Source organism: Parasteatoda tepidariorum, chromosome 6 (assembly GCF_982258835.1).
Source record: "Parasteatoda tepidariorum strain Cologne lab strain chromosome 6, Ptep-v5.0, whole genome shotgun sequence".
Lineage (NCBI taxonomy): Eukaryota > Metazoa > Arthropoda > Arachnida > Araneae > Theridiidae > Parasteatoda > Parasteatoda tepidariorum.
The window spans coordinates 15,739,170-15,759,997 of NC_141760.1; the positions used below are offsets into that span (position 1 = coordinate 15,739,170).

General features: G+C 32.9%; 1 protein-coding gene across 1 annotated transcript in view; it reads right to left on the reverse strand.

The window, feature by feature from the left end:
* The window catches only part of LOC107446464 (sushi, von Willebrand factor type A, EGF and pentraxin domain-containing protein 1), an 89,656-nt gene that overhangs the window by 44,690 nt on the left and 24,138 nt on the right, over positions 1-20,828 (reverse strand). Inside the window, exons 9-15 of the mRNA XM_043053249.3 lie at positions 18,718-18,972; positions 14,755-14,855; positions 12,627-12,771; positions 8,236-8,472; positions 8,048-8,160; positions 6,767-6,961; positions 4,113-4,275 (exon numbers count right to left, since the gene is read on the reverse strand). Coding sequence (XP_042909183.2) covers positions 4,113-4,275; positions 6,767-6,961; positions 8,048-8,160; positions 8,236-8,472; positions 12,627-12,771; positions 14,755-14,855; positions 18,718-18,972 — 1,209 coding nt within the window. The remainder of the gene's footprint in view (positions 1-4,112; positions 4,276-6,766; positions 6,962-8,047; positions 8,161-8,235; positions 8,473-12,626; positions 12,772-14,754; positions 14,856-18,717; positions 18,973-20,828) is intronic.

Genomic DNA, 20,828 nt, shown 5'->3' on the forward strand with positions numbered 1-20,828 from the left:
TAGTATGAGGCAAACTCCTTGACCACCATACAGCTTCATCGTCAAAGTGTCAAAATAACTATCGACACTTCTTCGAGGAAACGAATGTCGTCAAAATTAAAGAAATATTTCGTCATTCTATTTTTTCCGAAAAAAAGAAGGAAAAAAAACTCATAAGTCTCGAATGATCATTTTATCGATAGGTGGGTCAATGTCACCCAAACAACTCAAGAAAGGCTGATAGAACAAAGAGATAAATGACACGCATGCGCGAAGTGGGATTCGAACCCGAGATCTTCATAGTATGAGGCAAACTCCTTGACCACCATACAGCTTCATCGTCAAAGTGTCAAAATAACTATCGACACTTCTTCGAGGAAACGAATGTCGTCAAAATTAAAGAAATATTTCGTCATTCTATTTTTTCCGAAAAAAAGAAGAAAAAAAAACTCATAAGTCTCGAATGATCATTTTATCGATAGGTGGGTCAATGTCACCCAAACAACTCAAGAAAGGCTGATAGAACAAAGAGATAAATGACACGCATGCGCGAAGTGGGATTCGAACCCGGGATCTTCATAGTATGAGGCAAACTCCTTGACCACCATACAGCTTCATCGTCAAAGTGTCAAAATAACTATCGACACTTCTTCGAGGAAACGAATGTCGTCAAAATTAAAGAAATATTTCGTCATTCTATTTTTTCCGAAAAAAAGAAGGAAAAAAAACTCATAAGTCTCGAATGATCATTTTATCGATAGGTGGGTCAATGTCACCCAAACACCTCAAGAAAGGCTGATAGAACAAAGAGATAAATGACACGCATGCGCGAAGTGGGATTCGAACCCGGGATCTTCATAGTATGAGGCAAACTCCTTGACCACCATACAGCTTCATCGTCAAAGTGTCAAAATAACTATCGACACTTCTTCGAGGAAACGAATGTCGTCAAAATTAAAGAAATATTTCGTCATTCTATTTTTTCCGAAAAAAAGAAGGAAAAAAAACTCATAAGTCTCGAATGATCATTTTATCGATAGGTGGGTCAATGTCACCCAAACAACTCAAGAAAGGCTGATAGAACAAAGAGATAAATGACACGCATGCGCGAAGTGGGATTCGAACCCGAGATCTTCATAGTATGAGGCAAACTCCTTAACCACCATACAGCTTCATCGTCAAAGTGTCAAAATAACTATCGACACTTCTTCGAGGAAACGAATGTCGTCAAAATTAAAGAAATATTTCGTCATTCTATTTTTTCCGAAAAAAAGAAGGAAAAAAAACTCATAAGTCTCGAATGATCATTTTATCGATAGGTGGGTCAATGTCACCCAAACAACTCAAGAAAGGCTGATAGAACAAAGAGATAAATGACACGCATGCGCGAAGTGGGATTCGAACCCGGGATCTTCATAGTATGAGGCAAACTCCTTGACCACCATACAGCTTCATCGTGACTTTATTTTCGAATATCTAGTCTTCATTCTCGTTAACAATCTCCCACAATGCACTGCGATGAGATTTCGAGTTGAGGAAATACATATTTTCCTCGTATATTAGAGAGTTTCGCGTTTCGTCACAAATGACTTGATATTGTGACGAAATGATTCTCAAAATTCGCGAAATTCAGCTTTAAGATTGCAGTTTTATTTCTGACAGTGTATTAAGCATCCTTAGTATTTATTAGTTATAAATCTTTTTTAAAAATGTGTGTAAAAATGTAAGTGCATTAGGGCTCACAAACTAATATTTGAGAAAAGAAGATACAAAAACACTATCGAATTATTAAGAGTCACTACTGAAAAATGCTGTGGGTAAAGACATCAAGAACCTGTTTGATGGTCGAAAAAGTGAGAAGTTGGAAAGAGATCAACATTAATAACACCAAGTTTCAACGGGACATCAAACTGGTTTTGACGCTTTGTTCTTTTTTCACAAAAAGTAATTCTGCAGATTCTGATGATGGTTTTTTATGCAGTACGTCTCATAAATATGAATTCATTTTATTTAAATCCATAATAGAATCAAAGCAAGTGTAATTTCAATTTATGTCATCAATCATAAGTATCTTTGTATTGATCTCTTCAACTATTTATAATATTAAATAAGCATTTTAAGAAATCATTGAAATTATTTACTGACTACTTTTTATGATTTTTTTAAAAATATTATGAACAATGAAAAATGACAATTCTTTTTTGAAAACTATTTCCAACCCTACCCAGAAGTTAGTACCTATTAAATGCGGTTTTCTCTCAATCATAATTACACGCATGCGCGAAACGGGATCTTCCTGGCATGAGGGGGCGAAAACATGGTTTATTGTAAGCTTGTTAGCAAATAAATAAGTACAATTACGGAAAAGCGTAGCAGAAACATAAAGTTAAAAAAAAAGAGGGAGAGAACACTCAGAATAACTTTTGATTTAGTGATCTGATTTTCAGGATCTAGCAATCTTAATGCTTTGCAAGTGGGAAAACGAATACGCGAACTAATTAGTGCAGACGATATTTTAAGTCACGAAACCAGGCACAGGAACTCACCTTTCTGCGCAAGCATACCGTCGAAAATCTAAATTCGTCGAAAAAAGAAATATTTTCGACGGATTAAGATTCTTGACTCTCAAAATATTTCTCAGAGCCGCCATCTGAGAAATAGGTAATGAGAACATTTGGTTCCCTTAACGTTAATTTTACTTTTGGCGTACCTAATCTCTAGAACTACTTAAGCAAAAAAACTTTTACATGCAATTATCAAATTCCTTTATCCAAAAATAATTCCACGCAAAAATATTTTTTTTGCAATTATTAATTATTTTTTATTATTTATTTAAAAATGCTAAAAAAATTGAATTAAGAGGTATATACGAAGTTTAACATCATTTTAAAGAATGTAACTTTAAGAAGGAAAAAATCGGAAATTCGAAAGAAATCGTTACAATAGTTTCTAAGAAATCAAACTTTAAATAAACAAATTAAAAATTTAAAACAAAAGAAAAAAAAAGTCGGAAATTATGGTACAGATTTTATACAAATTTTGCATTTTGGTATAAAAAATTACTTTTTTCAAAATATTCTAAAAACTTTTATACATTACAATTCAAATTGTTTTCGACTATTATTAAATAAAATAGATATAAATTTATTTTTTACGAGTTAAAAAAATAAAATTAAAATTTATTTTTTAAAATTTATTTATGAAAAAGAAATTTTTTTACGTAGAGTTATCTTTGGATAAGCGAGTTTTACAATTGTTTACCGAAATTTTCCAAAACCGCTTAAAATCTTTGGTGGCATGGCGAATGACGTAAAACGTAAAATGAATGTAAAGGGATTTACCATTTTTAGGTTCAGGAATACAAATCCGAAGAAAAAAGGTATGTTTATTCAGAGAAAGTATGTTTTTTGATCATGATGACCCCTTTAAACCATTAAGATTGAATCTCAATACCTTAACATCCGATAAATAAAACAAAAGTTATTCAAGGCGTACTGTTTCTTTCTACATTCGGCTCCCTATTATGTCTGCCATTATTAAGCTTTATCGCACATAAAATAATGCTTTTTTGCGTTAAAATTTGTATAACTATTAATATGCCTTAACAATTATTCCTGACTGTTCGGTTAAATATTGGCCATTCAGTATCCCCAATGCTGATTATGAAACTGATACAAAATGCCCATAAGAAGAAAAACTACTGTTTTTCTTTTAAACATAAAACGCATTTCTGACCTTTTATTTTATTATTATTATTTTGTTTTACAGTTTGAAAAGTTATTGTAACATTTTTAATCTTTTATTAGTTTGACATATTTTTAATCTGAAAAAAATAGCAAAAATTATGTATGGATTTGGATGATTTTTATTTAAATAAAAAATATTTTGCTAAGTAAGTGGTTTATTTTGAAACTCACGAGTTTTTTAGATGTTTGTCATCTTTAATTTACAGATAATTCATATTCATCAAAAGGGTCGATTAAAATTAAGAAAAAAGTTTAAGTAAAAAGCGCGTAAAAATTGGCTTTTTTGTTTTATTTATTTATTCAATAAATTTTTTTTCTTTTTTAGCAACACGCTCACTAGATGCGTTTGAATTACTATGAGAATAAGTAGGAAAAAAAAATACTTACTGCAGGTATCGTTAATCCTCAGTTGCCCTGCTCTGCAAATGGCTTCCAAGCGATAATTTATTTGCGGATTTTGGATGGATGGAATACTGTAAACTTCTCTCGCATTCTCTGATGCAACAGCAAGAACTTCTTCCAATATCTGATTCATCGAATTTGCGTCAATCTTTTAAAAGACATAAGGTATTTATTTTAAACTATACACACAGAACCACCCTCCACTTTCGGAGAAAAGAAAACTTATAGATATAGTGTGTCTAGGAATAGTAAAGTGGCTGCAAGATACGACTGCTAATAGCGCGACCTAATTAAAAACCAGCATTTTTTATCTTTTGAGCTAAACAAGATGCAGCAAAAAGAGAAATGAATTGCTTTTTTCTTGAAGTTGTGAAGTGTTAACAATTTATTAGGTGTTGATACCTTATATAAATTAATGTTAAGGAGAGAAGGCTTATAATTCGAATTCATTTGTTTCTAATTTCTTCTGAGTAATTCCTTTCTTTTATTTATTCTGATCTGACCTAAAATAAGATAATTAATTCTTAATTTCTTTAATTGCAACGGGACAAAATGACAAAAAAATTACTGGTTTTCTGTCTGTTTCTATTTTGAATGTGAAATGAGGCAAAAATAAATAGAGAGATCACCCAGAATAACGTTTATTCTAATGATTCCGTGCTAAGTGCTCCAGCTAAATAAGCTGACTTTAAATGTAGTAATTAGTGTTAACTATTAATTAATAATTATAAAATCACACACCAAAGCGTACTTTCCGTGAATGTTCACTGCGCAAAATTAAAAACGGTACACCCTGAGTAACTTTTGATATAATGATCGGATCTTTACGTTCTAGGACTCAGTCTAAATGGTTCGCAGTGATGACCTCAAATATGCTAATTAATTACTGCAGACGTTATTTCATTCATTAATAGTAGAAAATATTTTGAATTGCAAGGTATACAATTTTCTACGTCATTTTTATTACTGTAATTTTACATAGAAAAATTCATACTATGAGAGAAATTGGTTGAATAGTTCCTGAGAAATTGAATTTTAAATATACGACATTTTTAAATTTAAATTATTTAGGACTTCAGGGTGGTACTTTTTGCGCACTGTTTATACCCTTTTTTTAAGACGGATTTAGATTTTTTTTTTAATCGTTAATTGTAAGTGGATCTGAAAAATTTGATACTAATTGTTTAGTCTCTTCGAAAGTTTAGGATCCTGAATATTAACGCTTTTTACGTCATCTATGGAATATTTTCTGCAAATCAAGAAATTTTTTACAACAATAACAACATTTATTTATCCAAAGCTAATTCTGCTTAAAAATAATTTTTAATAATTGTCTATTACGTAGGAACATTTAATAATGGTCGGAAAAAAAACATTCCACATTTCTTGCAAAACTATGCAGTAAGAAATTTTTAGATAATTTTTGTAAGTAGCTTTAAATTTTAAAATAATAATAAATTAAAAAATTTAATGAATAATAATAAAACAATTTAATTTTATAAAGTATGCCATATTTGTTATTATTTTGAAGTGTGTAATTTTAAATAACAAAATGCAAAGTTTGATCGAAATAGGCCAAGTAGTTTTTGAGTTATTTTAATTTTGATGTCGTTACATTTTTAAATTTTCATTTCTCAATAACTAAATCTCTCACTTTAAAAATCTCACTTTAAATGTAGTAGAATGATTTTGATAAAATATATATAAATAATATGATTTTGCTTACAAATTTATTTATGTTAATTTTACTTATATTTCATATCCATTTTTACTATAAGTTAACCATTGCGTTTCACGTAAACTTATGTTTTTAATATGTGTAAACAATGATCAGCAAAACTTATGTCCGACCAACAAAAGAATTGACGTAAATAATTGATGCAAATTGCTTATGCTTTCTTACCTAGTAAAAAAATTTCGATGAAATAATTACTTATATTTGATATCCATATTTTGCTATACTTTGACGTTTAAGTTTTACGAAAATTTTACTTTTTTAATATGCGCATAAATTACGCAAAATGAATGTCCAAATAACTAAGGAATTAACGTAAATAATTAGTAAAAATATCATAAATAAAAGATATTTTTACGCACTTATCTATGTTAATTTCACTTATATTTAATATCCATTTTTTGCAATAATTTGACCTTCACGTTTTTTTAGCGAAAGTATTATCTACGCAAAATTAATGTTCAAATAACGAAGCAATCAACGTAAATAATTTGCATAAATAGAGTATTTTTCTCCTTACCTAGTAAAGAGAAAAATAGAGTATTTTTCTCTTTACCTAGTAAAGAGATTTCGATAAAATATGCGTAAATAAAACTATTTTTTTTTTATGTATTTATATACGTTAATTTTACATACATATTTTGCCTGAATTTTTTTAGTGTAAAATCTCCTCAAAAATTTATGTTGCTGTTGTTGTTTCTAATGCAACATGCCATATTAGCAAGCCTGCTTGGTGAAACTGAGCAAATTTAAGAGTGTGCGTTTCTTGTTTTTCAGTGGCGCCATCTATAGCCAAGAATTCGACGAACAAAAATTTAAAATAATAGAAGCATTCTAAAAAAATTTTATAAACGTGCTTTTGATCTCATTTTTTTATTAAAACAATTAAGAAACGGAAACTTACACTATTCTCCACATTGTCATCCAATTCTACAGAGGGTTGCAATTTGACATCAAACGATATTTTTAGAAGATTCTCAGTACTTCTCTTACTTCTCTTCTTCCTTGAGATATCGGGTACGCATTCTACGCGTACATTTTCTGGAAGGCAACTATCAGCAGCGGGGCAGATAAATCCAGGAAGCAACATATCAAAAGGCTGCACAAATAGGTAAGTATTTCAATTTAAATAAGAATACAAATAAATTTAAATGGCAAATATTCAAAATGCAGAAATTTTTTAACCCACAAAATAGTAAAGGTGGACACCAACCAGAAAATTTTTCAAAATCCCAATTTTTTACTTAAACAGAGATCTGTATAACAAAAATTAAGGTAAATTGATGAAGCCTTTAATTTATTTTATAGTAAAAATTTACCATTTTTAATTTTTTTCTCCATAAAATTTTATTTTAACTATTACACTCACATTATAATTTATTTTAATTATTACACTCACAAAGTATTAAATTGCATCTTTCCATAAAATCTCACCTCCAGGGGCACTCACTTGTGTGACGGGCACGGGGCACCCAGGGTCCCAATTTGGACGTGAGCATACTTCTATTTCTCTCTTGCAACGATCTTGTTTTGAGATTCCGACTTTTACTAAATAATTGCTTTATAACCTAATGAGCGAACATTTTTTTTTATTTACTTTCATATTCTGGTTATCATTTAGAAATCATGTCGTCTTAGACTTTTGATTATCTCTTATTATTGTTGCGTTTATATATTTCTTACGTTTGTAGCACTTCTTTATTTGTTATTAATTTTTACCCTTCACATGTTTTTTTTTCTTTTAATTTTTTATAAATGTCGTTGAACAACCGACCCAATTTCGGATTTACCACAATGTTCAACTTCATAGTCTTGTGATTTTGAACCCAATCCAGAAGACAGGGGAACTCCTGCATTGGAAGGAATTTGCCTTCGTGGAGAACTCTTTGATAGAATTAACCCGCATTCGCGTTACATGAAGGGGAAGACCACGAAAAACTCCCACGTTTACTCTGAAGGCAAGGGGACTCTAACTCATGATCCGTCTATCAATGATGATATTTTACGTCAGCACTGTGGTTGGTGTGAGAAGGGTGTTGAATTTGTATCTACCAGTCATCGGTGGGATCCGAACCCGGTACACTTCATTGGAAGACACATGCTCTATTCCCTGATAATCCGTAGAATTTAATTCATTGGACCAATGAAAGGAATTAAAGAGCCTTAAAAAAACTTAAAGAATTACTTTGAGATTTCGAAGGAACTTTTTCTTCATCTTGTTGATAGCTTCTTCACTGCAATCATTGACAGGAAAGCTGAGATCGATTGAAGCATTCACAACATTTATCTTTTGTATTTCTGTGTGTGAAACATTTTGTTTAGATACAAATAACTAGACAAAAAAGATTTTTTTTTTTCAAGATATTGACTCACTTGTGCAATCAGGTACGGGCATTTTAAATGATACATCTAGTAACTGGAATGGGACCCATTTTCCTGTTTTCGTCGAACTGCTGCCAGTCTGTAAACATTCGAACACAGCTGGAACATCTTCTTTAGAAGCAAAGTGATAACCCTCGTTGCACTGAACGCTGCATAAACGGCCCTGCTGCCATGTGTCACAAGTGACCATCCCGTTCAATGGACGTTTAAAATATGGACATGGATAGGCTATGTATAAAAACATAAGCACACATTTTAAATATTTTTGTAGTTGTTACTGTGAATGACCGAAACGTTTGGTGGTTGACTTCTACCGGTGAATGTTGACAATTTCACTTTGGTAAATGTCCGAAATATATACTAGTTCTAGTTAAGTGACACTGCCAGGTATACATTTAACCGGTACTCCTAACACCGATGTTTCTCCTAATCTATCCTCAGCAGGTATTAAAATATCGAATAAATATAATAATATCAACGAATTAATTAATGTCAAATCGGATATAACAAATATTTTGGACTTTCACCAAAGCGACTATGGGATTGTTGACATTCACCGGTGAAAGTCGACATTCTCTTGATTTTGGTCATTCACTGTAACATAGTCATTTGAAATTTACGGTAAGCAGAATCAACTGTTTCAGGCTTTTAGAGTATGGTTTTTAACATAGTTTAAAAATCTGGCCGGATCTTACATTTACAATGATTAGAATGTTCGTACCTGAATTCAAAAGATTAATAATAACTTCAGTTTAATATATAATGATTAAAACTTATTAGAATTTAATCAGGTAACTTATTCAGTAATTCAATAGAGAAAAAAATTTCATTTTTGATACATTTTAAAAACCGTTTTGCATCAGTTGATACGCTTCATATTTGAATGTATGATTGAGGGGAACAGTTAATAGAAACCAGAGTCAAAATTTTTGATGGTTTCCCATTGATAAACCAACATAATCTTGACATGGTAACCATCATTAATTCCATCCTGAACTACTATATTTTTGATGGTAACCAAGATAAGTAAACATCATCCCAATGTAGGAATTCGGGCTGTTTTATGATGGTCCAACATAAAAATAGCAACTTGTATTAATGGTTTGCTCATAATAATAAGTGCTATAAGAAATTGCTATAAGAAATTTCCGTAGTTTCTTAGAAATAAAATGTTGGAACAATCAAGAACTACCATCATTCGGGCTGATTTTTGATGAGCCAACATAAAAAAATTGTTTTGATGGTATATTCTTGCTGAACCAGCAATAATTATTATTAAACCATCATGGACCATCACGAGTTTTCATCATAGTATTTTTGAAATCAAATGTTGGAGCAATCAGGGAGAACCATCATCCCAATGTAGGAATTTGGACTGATTTATGATGGTCCAACTTTTAAAAAAATAAAATTGGTTTGATAGTATATTCCTGAGAACCAACAGAATTCCCAGTAAATTATCATGGACCATCACGGATTGTTGGTCCATGAGAATCAAACGTCTCTTGATGGTTAATCATAATATTAAAGTAGCATTTTCCATCATGGAGTGATGGATTTTTGTTGGCATATGAAAAACCATGAACGCATAATATAAAATATTGAATGATGATGACCATCAAATGAGGTTGGACCATCACGAATCGCAAAAAATTTTGATGGTTTATGTTGGTTCCATCACGAATCGCAATGGAACCAACATAAACCATCAAAATGCTTTAAAAGAACCATCAAGAATTTTGACTACGGAACTCTTTAGTCAAAACTAGGCCAAAAACAGACGATTGCTACTGATACTATAAGCAAATTGAAAATTATTTTTACACATTCTAACTTTCCCATTTTTCAACGCGTGATTGATTCTTAGAATAATAAATAGACTCTTTATTGTTTCATTTTCAATGTAAGCATTTGCCTCAATCTTCGCATCAAAGAAATAAGTACTGCCTGTAGTAGTACAACGTTACGAGATGTGCTCGTTATTGAGTGTGAAAGAAAATCTTTTGTCTCCTTTGATGTTGAACTAGATTAAGGCAAAGATTTATATTTTGCTAATAAGTTCGGTTAACTTTTCTTCGCCACAAAATGAAAATCACGCGTTGTCTTAAACGTGCATTTGTTTTATTATTGTTTTTTATGCTTTGAGTTTATGAGTGATATCAACTTAACAAGCATTTTTACCAAAAAAGTTGTATAACTTGAGCTGTAAACCATCTGTCGAGAATTCCCACTATAGCTGTCTTCTGCGCATGTTGTTTTGGTGCGCCCACAGCGCCACCAGTTGATGTTAAGATCTCTATGATGTCGAGTGAGCTTTTTTAGCTCCGTAAATGATTGAAACTTAATTGTTATCTTCTTTTTGTTTGTGTTTTCTAATTCCGTTATTATTAAAGTGATTGTCTATAAAACTTGTTAGTCTTTTATGACTTTACAAATTGATATTTATTACCCTCTAACTAACAGTGGCAGTCCTGGAGAACGGCGTAAGTAGAACTTACCTTGATTTATAGAAATAGTTTTCTTCAGTTTTTGCTTAAAAATTGACACCATCTTTGATTATGTGAGCCGTGATGGTTCAGAGGATAGAGCGTCTGCATTCCAATGAGGTGTACCAGGTTCAAATCCCAGCAATGGCTGGTAGATACGAATTCCGCAGCCGACTTGCACCGACACAGTGTTGCCGCAAAATGTCCTCAGTGGTAAGCGAATCATGGGTTAGACGCTCCTTGCCGTTAGTGGTTTTCCTCTCCATCTAACGCAAACGCGTGTTAATTCCATAAAAAAAGTCCTCCACGAAGAAAAATTTCCTCCAATACTTGATCCAGGAGCTCAAAATTACAAGGTTACGGAGTTGAACATTAGTAGTCGTAAATCCAAAAAATTGAGTCGGCTGTTCAACCCAGGGCTAAAGAGAATAGAAGGGCTGGTTCACTCCTTTGAAGTATCTCTCGCCGCGCCGATCCTCCGACGTCACTCTAGTGACGTCACTTTGGCGCAAAGCTCACACTTTTACTTCAAGAACGGAGCAATTGGCCTTACTAGCTCTAACTAATATTGGATCATTTCTTTTTGCGAGATATTGTAAGGCATTTGTTATTTTCTATAATGACTTTCCTCAGTTTTTGCAGTGAATTTACAAGAATTTAAAACTATTATCAAAATGCCAGTTTGCGCGATTGCAACTTGCAAAAATTCTGATATAAAAACAAAAGGAAAAAGTATAATTTTTCGCGTGTTCCCTAAAGTAAATGAGCAACTATGTAAAGAATGGATTCCGAAATGACACAGTTAATATAAAACAGCAATACGTTTATTCTGTCGTAAAGAACTTTTATAAAAATTCATTATCTAAATAGAAACCGCCTCGTTACTTCATAAAGAAAGGCAGGTGAAAAGAATTAAAAAATAGATAAAGTCAAAGAAAATTAAAATGTAAGTAAAAAGTATAAATAAAATATGTAGTATATAGTTGAAATTCTCCTAATTTCATAACATATTTTTTAATGTAGTTATTCTAAATATTTATGATTTTTTTTAAAAACTATATTCTCTTCAATTTAAATATCTATAAATTATATCATCGTAAATTTAAATGTCTATAAACAATTGTAAAATTTCTAATGTCATTATGAACCTAAATTATTATTTTGTTTCAGTAATTAGCGTTTAAGATTGATGTTTCCTAATGATTAAGTATGAACAAATTGCTATTAACGACATATTTTAAAATCAGGGATTCTAAATTTAACTTATCTTTATAAAAGAATATGTAGATAAAAAAAGTGTCGATATATGCCTTCATTTTTCTTAATAGTTAAAGTTAAAACTGAACTTTTTAAAATAAAGTATTTATCGTGTCATTTTCACCAACTAGCAAAACATTTTTATAAGTTTAGAATGGTATTTTTTTAATATAATAACCAAGAAAGTATTTTTTGAACTATGTTTATGAACTGAAATAATGTGTTAATTACGTAAAGTTTGAAGGCTAATAACCAGAAAAAGTCTAACTTATTTTTACAAAGAGAAAGATGCAAAGTTATCATATCTTTGCTTGCGATCTCCGAGATCTGTGGACACAGTGACGTCATGAGGAGGGAAATCGTAGCTTCAGTTCTAAGAGCGGAGTGAACTAGCCCTTGTATTCTCTTTAGCCCTGGTTCAACCACTGTTATAAAATAAAATTAAATAAAACGTTGCTAACTCATCAGTTGCAGGTAGAACTTTTTTTCTTTGTTTAGTTAGTTTTATTATGCAGTGAAAATTCCCTTTTTAGATTTTTAAAAACAATTCGTTTGCTAGACTTTTAAATCTCAACTTGATTTTTAAACGTCTTTTTAACCTCTACCTTAATTGTGGAGGATTTTCTAAAATGCACTTACGTTTTACAGTCACTGTAAAGTTGCAGTACGCTTTATTCCCTGACGGGTCTGTAACATTGTAGGATATTACATCATGTGATCCCCATGCAAATCCAGTACCGCTCTTCTTATTTGGAGGTGTCAAAGTAAAATTTCCAGAATTATCCTGATTAAAATAAAAAACAGAAAAAATGGAAATAAGTAAATTATATATGCTCTGATAACAACAGATTAAACTCACATGAATTACATTTCTCAGAATACGGTTATGAATGTAGTTAGTAAGATGGAGTCTTATACTTCAAGGTTACATTAAACTAAGTATGAGTTTGCAGTAACTTTACTAAGGTGCAACCTTGTTTCCATAGTAATGCAAAATCAAAATGTATGCAAATGTGCTTCCATTTTCCCAGCACAGGAGTTCGTTTGGATCGGAGATAAATTTTAACAGGTATTTAGACTGGAGCTTTGTATTGGAAACTATCTAAAAATGTAGCTATTTGCAGCACTCAATTACATATCAAATATCAGTGCTGTACTACAAAATACAAGCTTCAAAACCTCCGAAGGTCCGAACGCTACTGCAATCACAGGCAAAGCCACGCTCTTGTTTACAAAGGCCTAGCGACGAAATCCCGAAATTTTCGATACAATTCCAGACGATTCTCGTATAACTCAGTAAATATCGGTGTTATCGCTTTGAAACTTGAAGCTTCCAGAATTATTATTTTGATACCAAAATGGTCATATAATCACCAAGTAGTCCAACTGTCGCCAATCAAATCTTTCGTAGGAAATACGTTCGCGCTTTTTTTCGAAGCTCTGTCGCCAAGGAAAAAAAAAACCATAGTTTAAGTGCCTTACACTTGAAGTGATGTGATGATTTCAAACTATATATATAATTTTGCCGTGAAGAATTATCTAAGCTTTAGAACAAGCAAAAAACTTAAATATTTTAAAAGCATTAAAACTTTTTTAGAGATCACCAATTTGGCGAGATTTTCCAAGTTGACGAAAATTATCAAAAGTATTGCCGTATTCCCCGTTTTGGCTTATTTTTATAAGCCCAGGTAATGCAGCACTGGAGTAAGTTTTTAAAGATTAAAAAAATTAGACCACAAACGCTTTTTATTTTCACAAAACTGTGGCTCTTCTCCATATCGACGTTTTGCGCTATTTTTGAAATAAGCGTAGACAGCGCTGTCTTTAAAACTTTACTTAAAACTTGACCTAACAGTCTAGAGTAACAGTTGCAAACTTCCAGCAGTTTTAAAAATAGCATATTATTCTCCAAAAAGCATCATTTCATATTACGATGGAACCTTAGCATTATATACTCTCTTAATTACGATAGAATTATACTATTTTCTTGCAAAATTTCTTATTAAACTGATTATTTAGGGTTCGTTTGAGATATTTAGAAACATAAAGAATATTCACAAAATTATACAAATATTTACAGGTTCGTAATATGATTGTTTAACACACTTTACACTTAGCACACTCATTAGAGCTTTCAAGAAGATAAAGCGTCTAATCGTGGAACATACAGAGTACAGTGAAAGTACATATTCTGTTTCGTTTCACGGACATACAAAATTTCAAAATTTTTCAGCGGGAAAGAAAGCAAATATGTTGTTATACGTGAAAGTAAAATAACTATTTTATATTTCAGTTACAATTGCTTTTCTAGGTTATTTGAAGTGATTCGGTAACTTTTAGCACATTTATAATAATTATACTAAAAACATAACAAATAAAATGCATTATTCATTTTATTTATGTAAATATGCGCAGGCCGGCTGTATTCGAACGTGAGTTCGAATACAGCCGGCCAAAAACTCCCGGTGTAGTAAATGGTGACTGGTGCACGTTAAATCTGTCGGGTCACCAATGTCCTCCGCGTTCTCATATCAAAATAAACCTCTGGGGGTGCTGAATTGGAGATGGATCGTTCTCTGGTTCAGGTCAAAATTACGATCTGTGAACAAATGAATGGATGCATAAATGGCTCCGCCCTATAAACAGGCGTGACGTATGTGTGTGGCAGAACTCGAATTCTTAGCCATAGATGGCGTCACTGTGAACAAGAATAGTCTCACCCCCTCTGCTTAATGGTCAACGGCAACAACTACAAGGCAATACTCACATTAAATACTGGTTCATTCCAGCTAACAATCATTTCAGCGTTGTTTTCACTGAATAACTCTATATCAGATGGACAGAATAATACTGATGGAGGCTCTTTATCTAAAATAGAATTATTAAGTAATGTATTTTCTGCTTAATAACTCATAAGAATACATTTGATTTATATTATATCGCTTGACAAAACGTGTATTTACATTTTATTTTGTTTTATAACGTCTGTTGAAAGGCCGACCCAATTCTAAGTTTAAGACTATCAATTTTCAACTTCGTAGCCTAGTAAGTTTGAACCTAACCCAGAAGGCAAAGAAATTCCTGGATCAAGCAAACTAGCCTTCGTGGAGGACTTTTGATGAAACTAACCTGCATTTGCGTTACTTGGAGAGGAAAAGCTAGAAATCCTCTCACGGCTAACCAGACGACATAGGCATTCCGTCTACCACTAAGGGTATTTTGCGTCAGCATTGTGGTCGGTATGATCCGGAAACAGAATTCATATCAACTAGCTCCGCCTAGTATTCGACTGGCTCACCTCCTTGAGAAGTTAATGCTCAAGTTGTACCCATAGTTGCGAAACAGATTATAAACTATTACAGGACAAACAAGCTTCAATAAATTCACTCAACAGCTTTAAAATTTCTTTTGTTTTGAGCCATGATGGTTCAGAGGATGGAGCGTTCGCCTTCGAATGAGGTGAGCCGGGTTCGAATCCCAGCGATGGCTGGTCGATTCCAAATTTCGCATCCGGATCGTACCGACCACAATGCTGGCTTAAAATATCTTCCTTTGTAGACGGATCATGGGTTTGAATCCCCATGTCTTCGATTTAACCGTTGGAGGTTTTCGTGGTCCTCCTCTCCATGTTACGCAAATGAGGGTTATTCCATCAAAAAGTTCATGACGATGCAAATTTCTCCCAATGCTTGATCTAGGAGTTCCCTTGTCTTCTGGATTGGGCTACGGAGTTGAACATTAGTAGTCGTAAATCGAAAATTGGGTTGGCTGTTATCGGCAACGTCGGTTAAATCTTCTAACACATTTTAACATAGAAAGAAAGAATAAGATGGCGGTTGGCGGGAGGCAGCGTGCATGAAGAGTTGTCCAACAGTCGCTTCACAGGTGACGTACCTAGTGACTGTGCTTCTTGTGCGCATGCGCTGGATCTTAGTTCAAATGACACTCTGCTAAATCTGAGTATGTTGCTCATCCTGTAAGTTGTTTTTCTGGTTTAGCGTTCCACACCAAGTAGAGTCAGTTACGAAGAGTTGGACTTCTTTTCCTTTCAATATTCTTTGACAAAAAGAATGAAATTTAATCAGTCAAATATTTTCCATTCTGTTCGATAAGTTTTTGTCATGATTATGGTAATATTTAAAACTTACAGAACTTTAAGTGAGCAAAACACCATACTAAGATTTGATTTGAGATCTTATTAATGAGATTTACCATTTAAAAAGTTTTGGAATAAATGATAATTCGATAGAGCTAGGTCGTGGTATATGGAAGATGCGACATAACTTCTCAATCAAGATCCAATAATTTCATTAAAGTTTGTATGAAGTAAGAACTACCCTAGGCATTCGTCTAGACCTATGGCAGTGACTATGGTAACGAGGTATAACTATTTCAAGTAGGGGTGTAGGGTCATTGCTTAGGACGGTTTTGGCTCGGGTCCTTGAGAGAAAGGGAATCTTTTTATTCGGTCTATTGTATTAGCCCCACAGTGAAGAGAAGCTGCCCTCCCTGAAATGCGAAATTCTTGTTTACATGGCAGCAGACGTCCTCAGACTTTGGGGGGGGGGATTTCTTACCGTAGACAAACTATACGTGTTGCTGTGATAGGACGTGAGGGAACTTCTTTTGCTATTGTGATCCCTTACATGCACCATCGTGTAATGCCAACGTTTTTAAAAATGGTACTGTGATGATGCTATCACAATGCCCTCAGTTTTCAACCTTTTGGCCTGCGCCTAAGTTTCTAATATTACTTTTATGACTGAGCCTTGCACCTTTAACTTATCAATCGTAACAGCCAGCCCAACTGAGTCAGTTGCCAGAAAGGACTCTTATATTCCATCATTGACTCTACTTGAGAAACGAGCAATCAAAGATTTGATTTCCTTCTCTTGACATAAAGTAAAGGTTATTTTTAATTGTTCCTGTTTTACCATGCATTTATGCAGTTTAGACAATCCAGTTTTTTCAGGTAATCAAGTTTTTTTTAAAATAAATTATGGATCCAGAACATTTTCTGCTGTGTTCTTAAATTTCCAAACATATGGAGCGCATATAAGGCTCAGAAGAATTCTGACCGGCAAACCTGATTTTTCGCCTCTTTCGGCCAACTCGGGAGACATTGCAGGAAGCAGCTATCAGCAGGACCTATGTCCAAGTGGCCTTGGGTTCGATCCTCTCCAGCCGAAGATTCCCTGTGTAGTAAATGGTAACTGATGCACGTTAAATCTGTCGAGTCTCGAAGTCCTCCACGTTCCTATAACAAATCGTACCTCTGGGGGTACTAATCCAGGAGTTTCCTTGTCTTCCGGATTGATTCAAAATTACACGGCTACGGAATTGAACTTAAGTTGTCGTAAACCCACAATTGGGTCGGATGTTCAACGACGGTTATAAAATTATTAAATAAGATGGCTTGAGCCATTATGACTCAGGGGATAGAGTTCCCTCTCAATGAGGCGAACCGTTCCAGCGGTGGTTTAATTCTTTTCACTCAGCTTTTTGATTTTCATGAAGAAAAAAAGTCTGCTGAAGCTGTAGTAATCTGCAGAGCACTAGAGAAATAATTTCTTATTCCACAGAAGTGCCGTATTACAGTCAAACCCCGCTATAGTGAACCTTCAAGGGACCGAAATTTCGGTTCACTATAACCAGGTTTTCACTATATCCGTACTGCAGACAATTTTAACTAATTTTTCCGAACTGCTCCCTTTTATTACACATTATTTAAATAAATGACTCATAAAAAGAATTACAAAAATGATTAAAAAACAATATGTAGTAACGAAAAATGAGTTAACTTTTATTTTTTATTACTCTTCGTCTTGCGGACAAAAAATCTAGGAATGGGAAACTGAGATAGAAGAAGCAAACAAGAAAAAATGCGTATGGCTACATTCCAATCAATAGATGGTTTTATAAATCGGTATATGTATTTTACATAAAAATTTCTAAATTACCAAAAAATGAAGAAAAAAAATCAGTCAAAGACTGAAAAAAGATCATAGAATCCAATTTCCTATCTTCATTTGGCTCACTATATCCACAAAAAATAATATTATATGTGTATAGCAAGACACTGGAGTAAACATTTCATTCACTTTATCCGGGAGTTCACTATAAACCATGTTCACTATAGAGGGGTTTGACTGTAGTTGGAAGATATGGATTGCACTTACAGTTACGTGCAATGTATATGTTGCAGTGAACTACCGAAATCAAGAGAATGTCGACTTTCAAAGCTGAATGTCAGCAATTACATAGTCGCTTTGGTGAATATCTGAAATATTTGTTATATCCGATTTGATATTAATTTATTCGTTGATATTATTATATTTATTCGATATTTTACTATCTGTTGAGGATAGATTAGAAGAAACTGCAGTGTTCGGAGTACCGGTTAAATGCATACCGGGCAGCGGCACTTCACCTTAAAAAAACATTAATGTAAGTCATACTGGGCAAATATATACCGGGCCGTGGCAATTAACTAGATCTAGTATATATTTCGGACATTTACCAAAGCGACTATTTGATTGTCAACTTTTCACCGGTGGAAGTCAACAACTACCCATTTCTGTCATTCACAGTAACCTATGTACGAAATAGTTCGCTGAAACATTAAGTAATGATGTTTTTCGAACATTTAATATTTTCAAGGGTAAACAGCACTTCATATTGATGTCTTCTTTCGTTAAAAACAATAATAATCGAAGAGTCGACAACTTACCGATAACAGTAACGTTAAATGAACACGTGTTTGTCAGATTGACGCTATCCACTGCTTTATAGACAACCTTCGTAGTGGAAATAGGGAAAGAATGCGGCATCTTCCTTATGTGTCTGGGCTCTATAATATCCACGAAACTGACGAAAATATTGTCTTCTGCGACGGGCAAATCCCAAGAAACAGACGCAGTGCTTTTGGAAAAATCCGTTTCAACTGTTATAGATTTAGGACAATGGATAACAGGTGGAGATACATCTAGAATAGAATACTTAAAAATATATATAAGATAAAAAATGCTCTATTATTAAATATGTATCCCGACCACCCTTCAATTACATATTTGAATGGAATAATTCCGCGATAATACATTTTGTCCCCAAAAATTCTAAAAGCCATCCATTGAGATGGAACAGTGTTTCCCAAATGTGGTACACGTACCCCAAGGGGTACGGGAACAATTTAGCGGTGGTACGCGTTCTTATGCAAAATATCTTGCAACAAACGAAAATTTCAAAAAACTTTATTTAAAAACAAAGCTAGCCATGAAAATTTACGATTACATACTTTTCTATTGGCTATTTTTTTTTCAGAGTTAACAGCTAATAATGAGTGTTGTCAACAGCCAGTTGTGATTTATAACTTTTGTGCAATTTTTTATGGTAAAAAATACATTCATTTTTTTATTAGTGGTACACAGCATGACGAAAAATTTAGAAAGGGTACAAAAAAGTCATAAGTTTGGGAAACACTGAGATAGAAGATTGCGAATTATTTCGAGTATTTAAAAGGTTAGAAATATGAGACCGTAACTATCACTGTTAATACATATTTTTAATAATATATGTTAGTTTTAATGTGCATGTTCAAACTTTATTAAAAAAAAAAGAAGCGTAAACTCTGAATAACATTTGATCTAATGATCAGATTTTCACGTACTTGAACTCATCTTAATGAGGCAAAGGCCTAATCTTATATATGGTAAGTATTGAGTGCACACTATGTTTGAAATCAGACACAGAAACGTGTTTTTTCTGAATGAACATGCCTTTTCTTCGACGGATTCTCGACCCTCAAGATATTAGAAGCAATCGTAATATGAAAAACATGATCTAAATCAGGAATTTCCAACTTATATGAGGCCGTGGGCCGCAATTAAAAACGCCAGTCAAATGGCGGGCCGCAACCTTATCAACATTTTATATAGGACTCTTTTATGTTTGAAGGAACTTCTGTCAGACTTTTGTCAAGTTGTACAAAACAAAAGTATTGAATTACAAATTAAAATAAGATGTAGATTTTTACCTGAGAAATAAATTTTTTTGTATCGTTTGTTATGTTAAATTTCACCGAAACGGAGAAATTAGGTTTTTAACAAAAGAAAAGTATTTTAAACCCATATAGAATTTTTACGAAAATTGTTCGCAAAAAAATGACAACGAATGAATTTTAGTTCGCGGGCCGCAAAAAAAAAAGGCTTCGCGGGTTACCAGTTGGTAACCACTGGTCTAAATAGTTTGGTCCGGTCGAAAGCTTGAATGGCCTTAATATTAATTTTACTTTTCGTGAATTTCGCCATTTCTCTAGGAACTTTTTAAGTGAATCGGAAACATTTTGCACACAATTATGAAATTCATTTTTCCAAAGATAAGTTATAAAAAATTTTATGTATGTAAAAAAAAAATTTTAATAACAATTTTTATTGAATAACCGTTTTGAATTGTAAATTATATAATTCTTTACATTAATTTCGCGTGTTCATATTCAAATTTTAAAAAAATCGGTAAAAAAATCTTAAGAAATAAAATTTTAAAAAAATACTACGTTTTAAAATTGGATAACTCAGGAGAAAAGACCCTCTCCCTCTTCTCTGTTGTATAAGGTATAGGTTGTAAGGAATGTACTACGATATTTTCCAATATTTTGCAAAATTTCCACGACGCTTTCTTTTAGAACTATTTTCATTGTAGTTTTCAGTTCCAGACAATTTCCTAACTTAAAAGTTTTTTAATTCATTTGAAAATCAAGGGAGAAACGTATTTCCTTCTCCTGTGACTCACCACACGCTAATGGTGAAAGCATGCTAAATGTCGTCATAGATAGAGAGTGCTGCC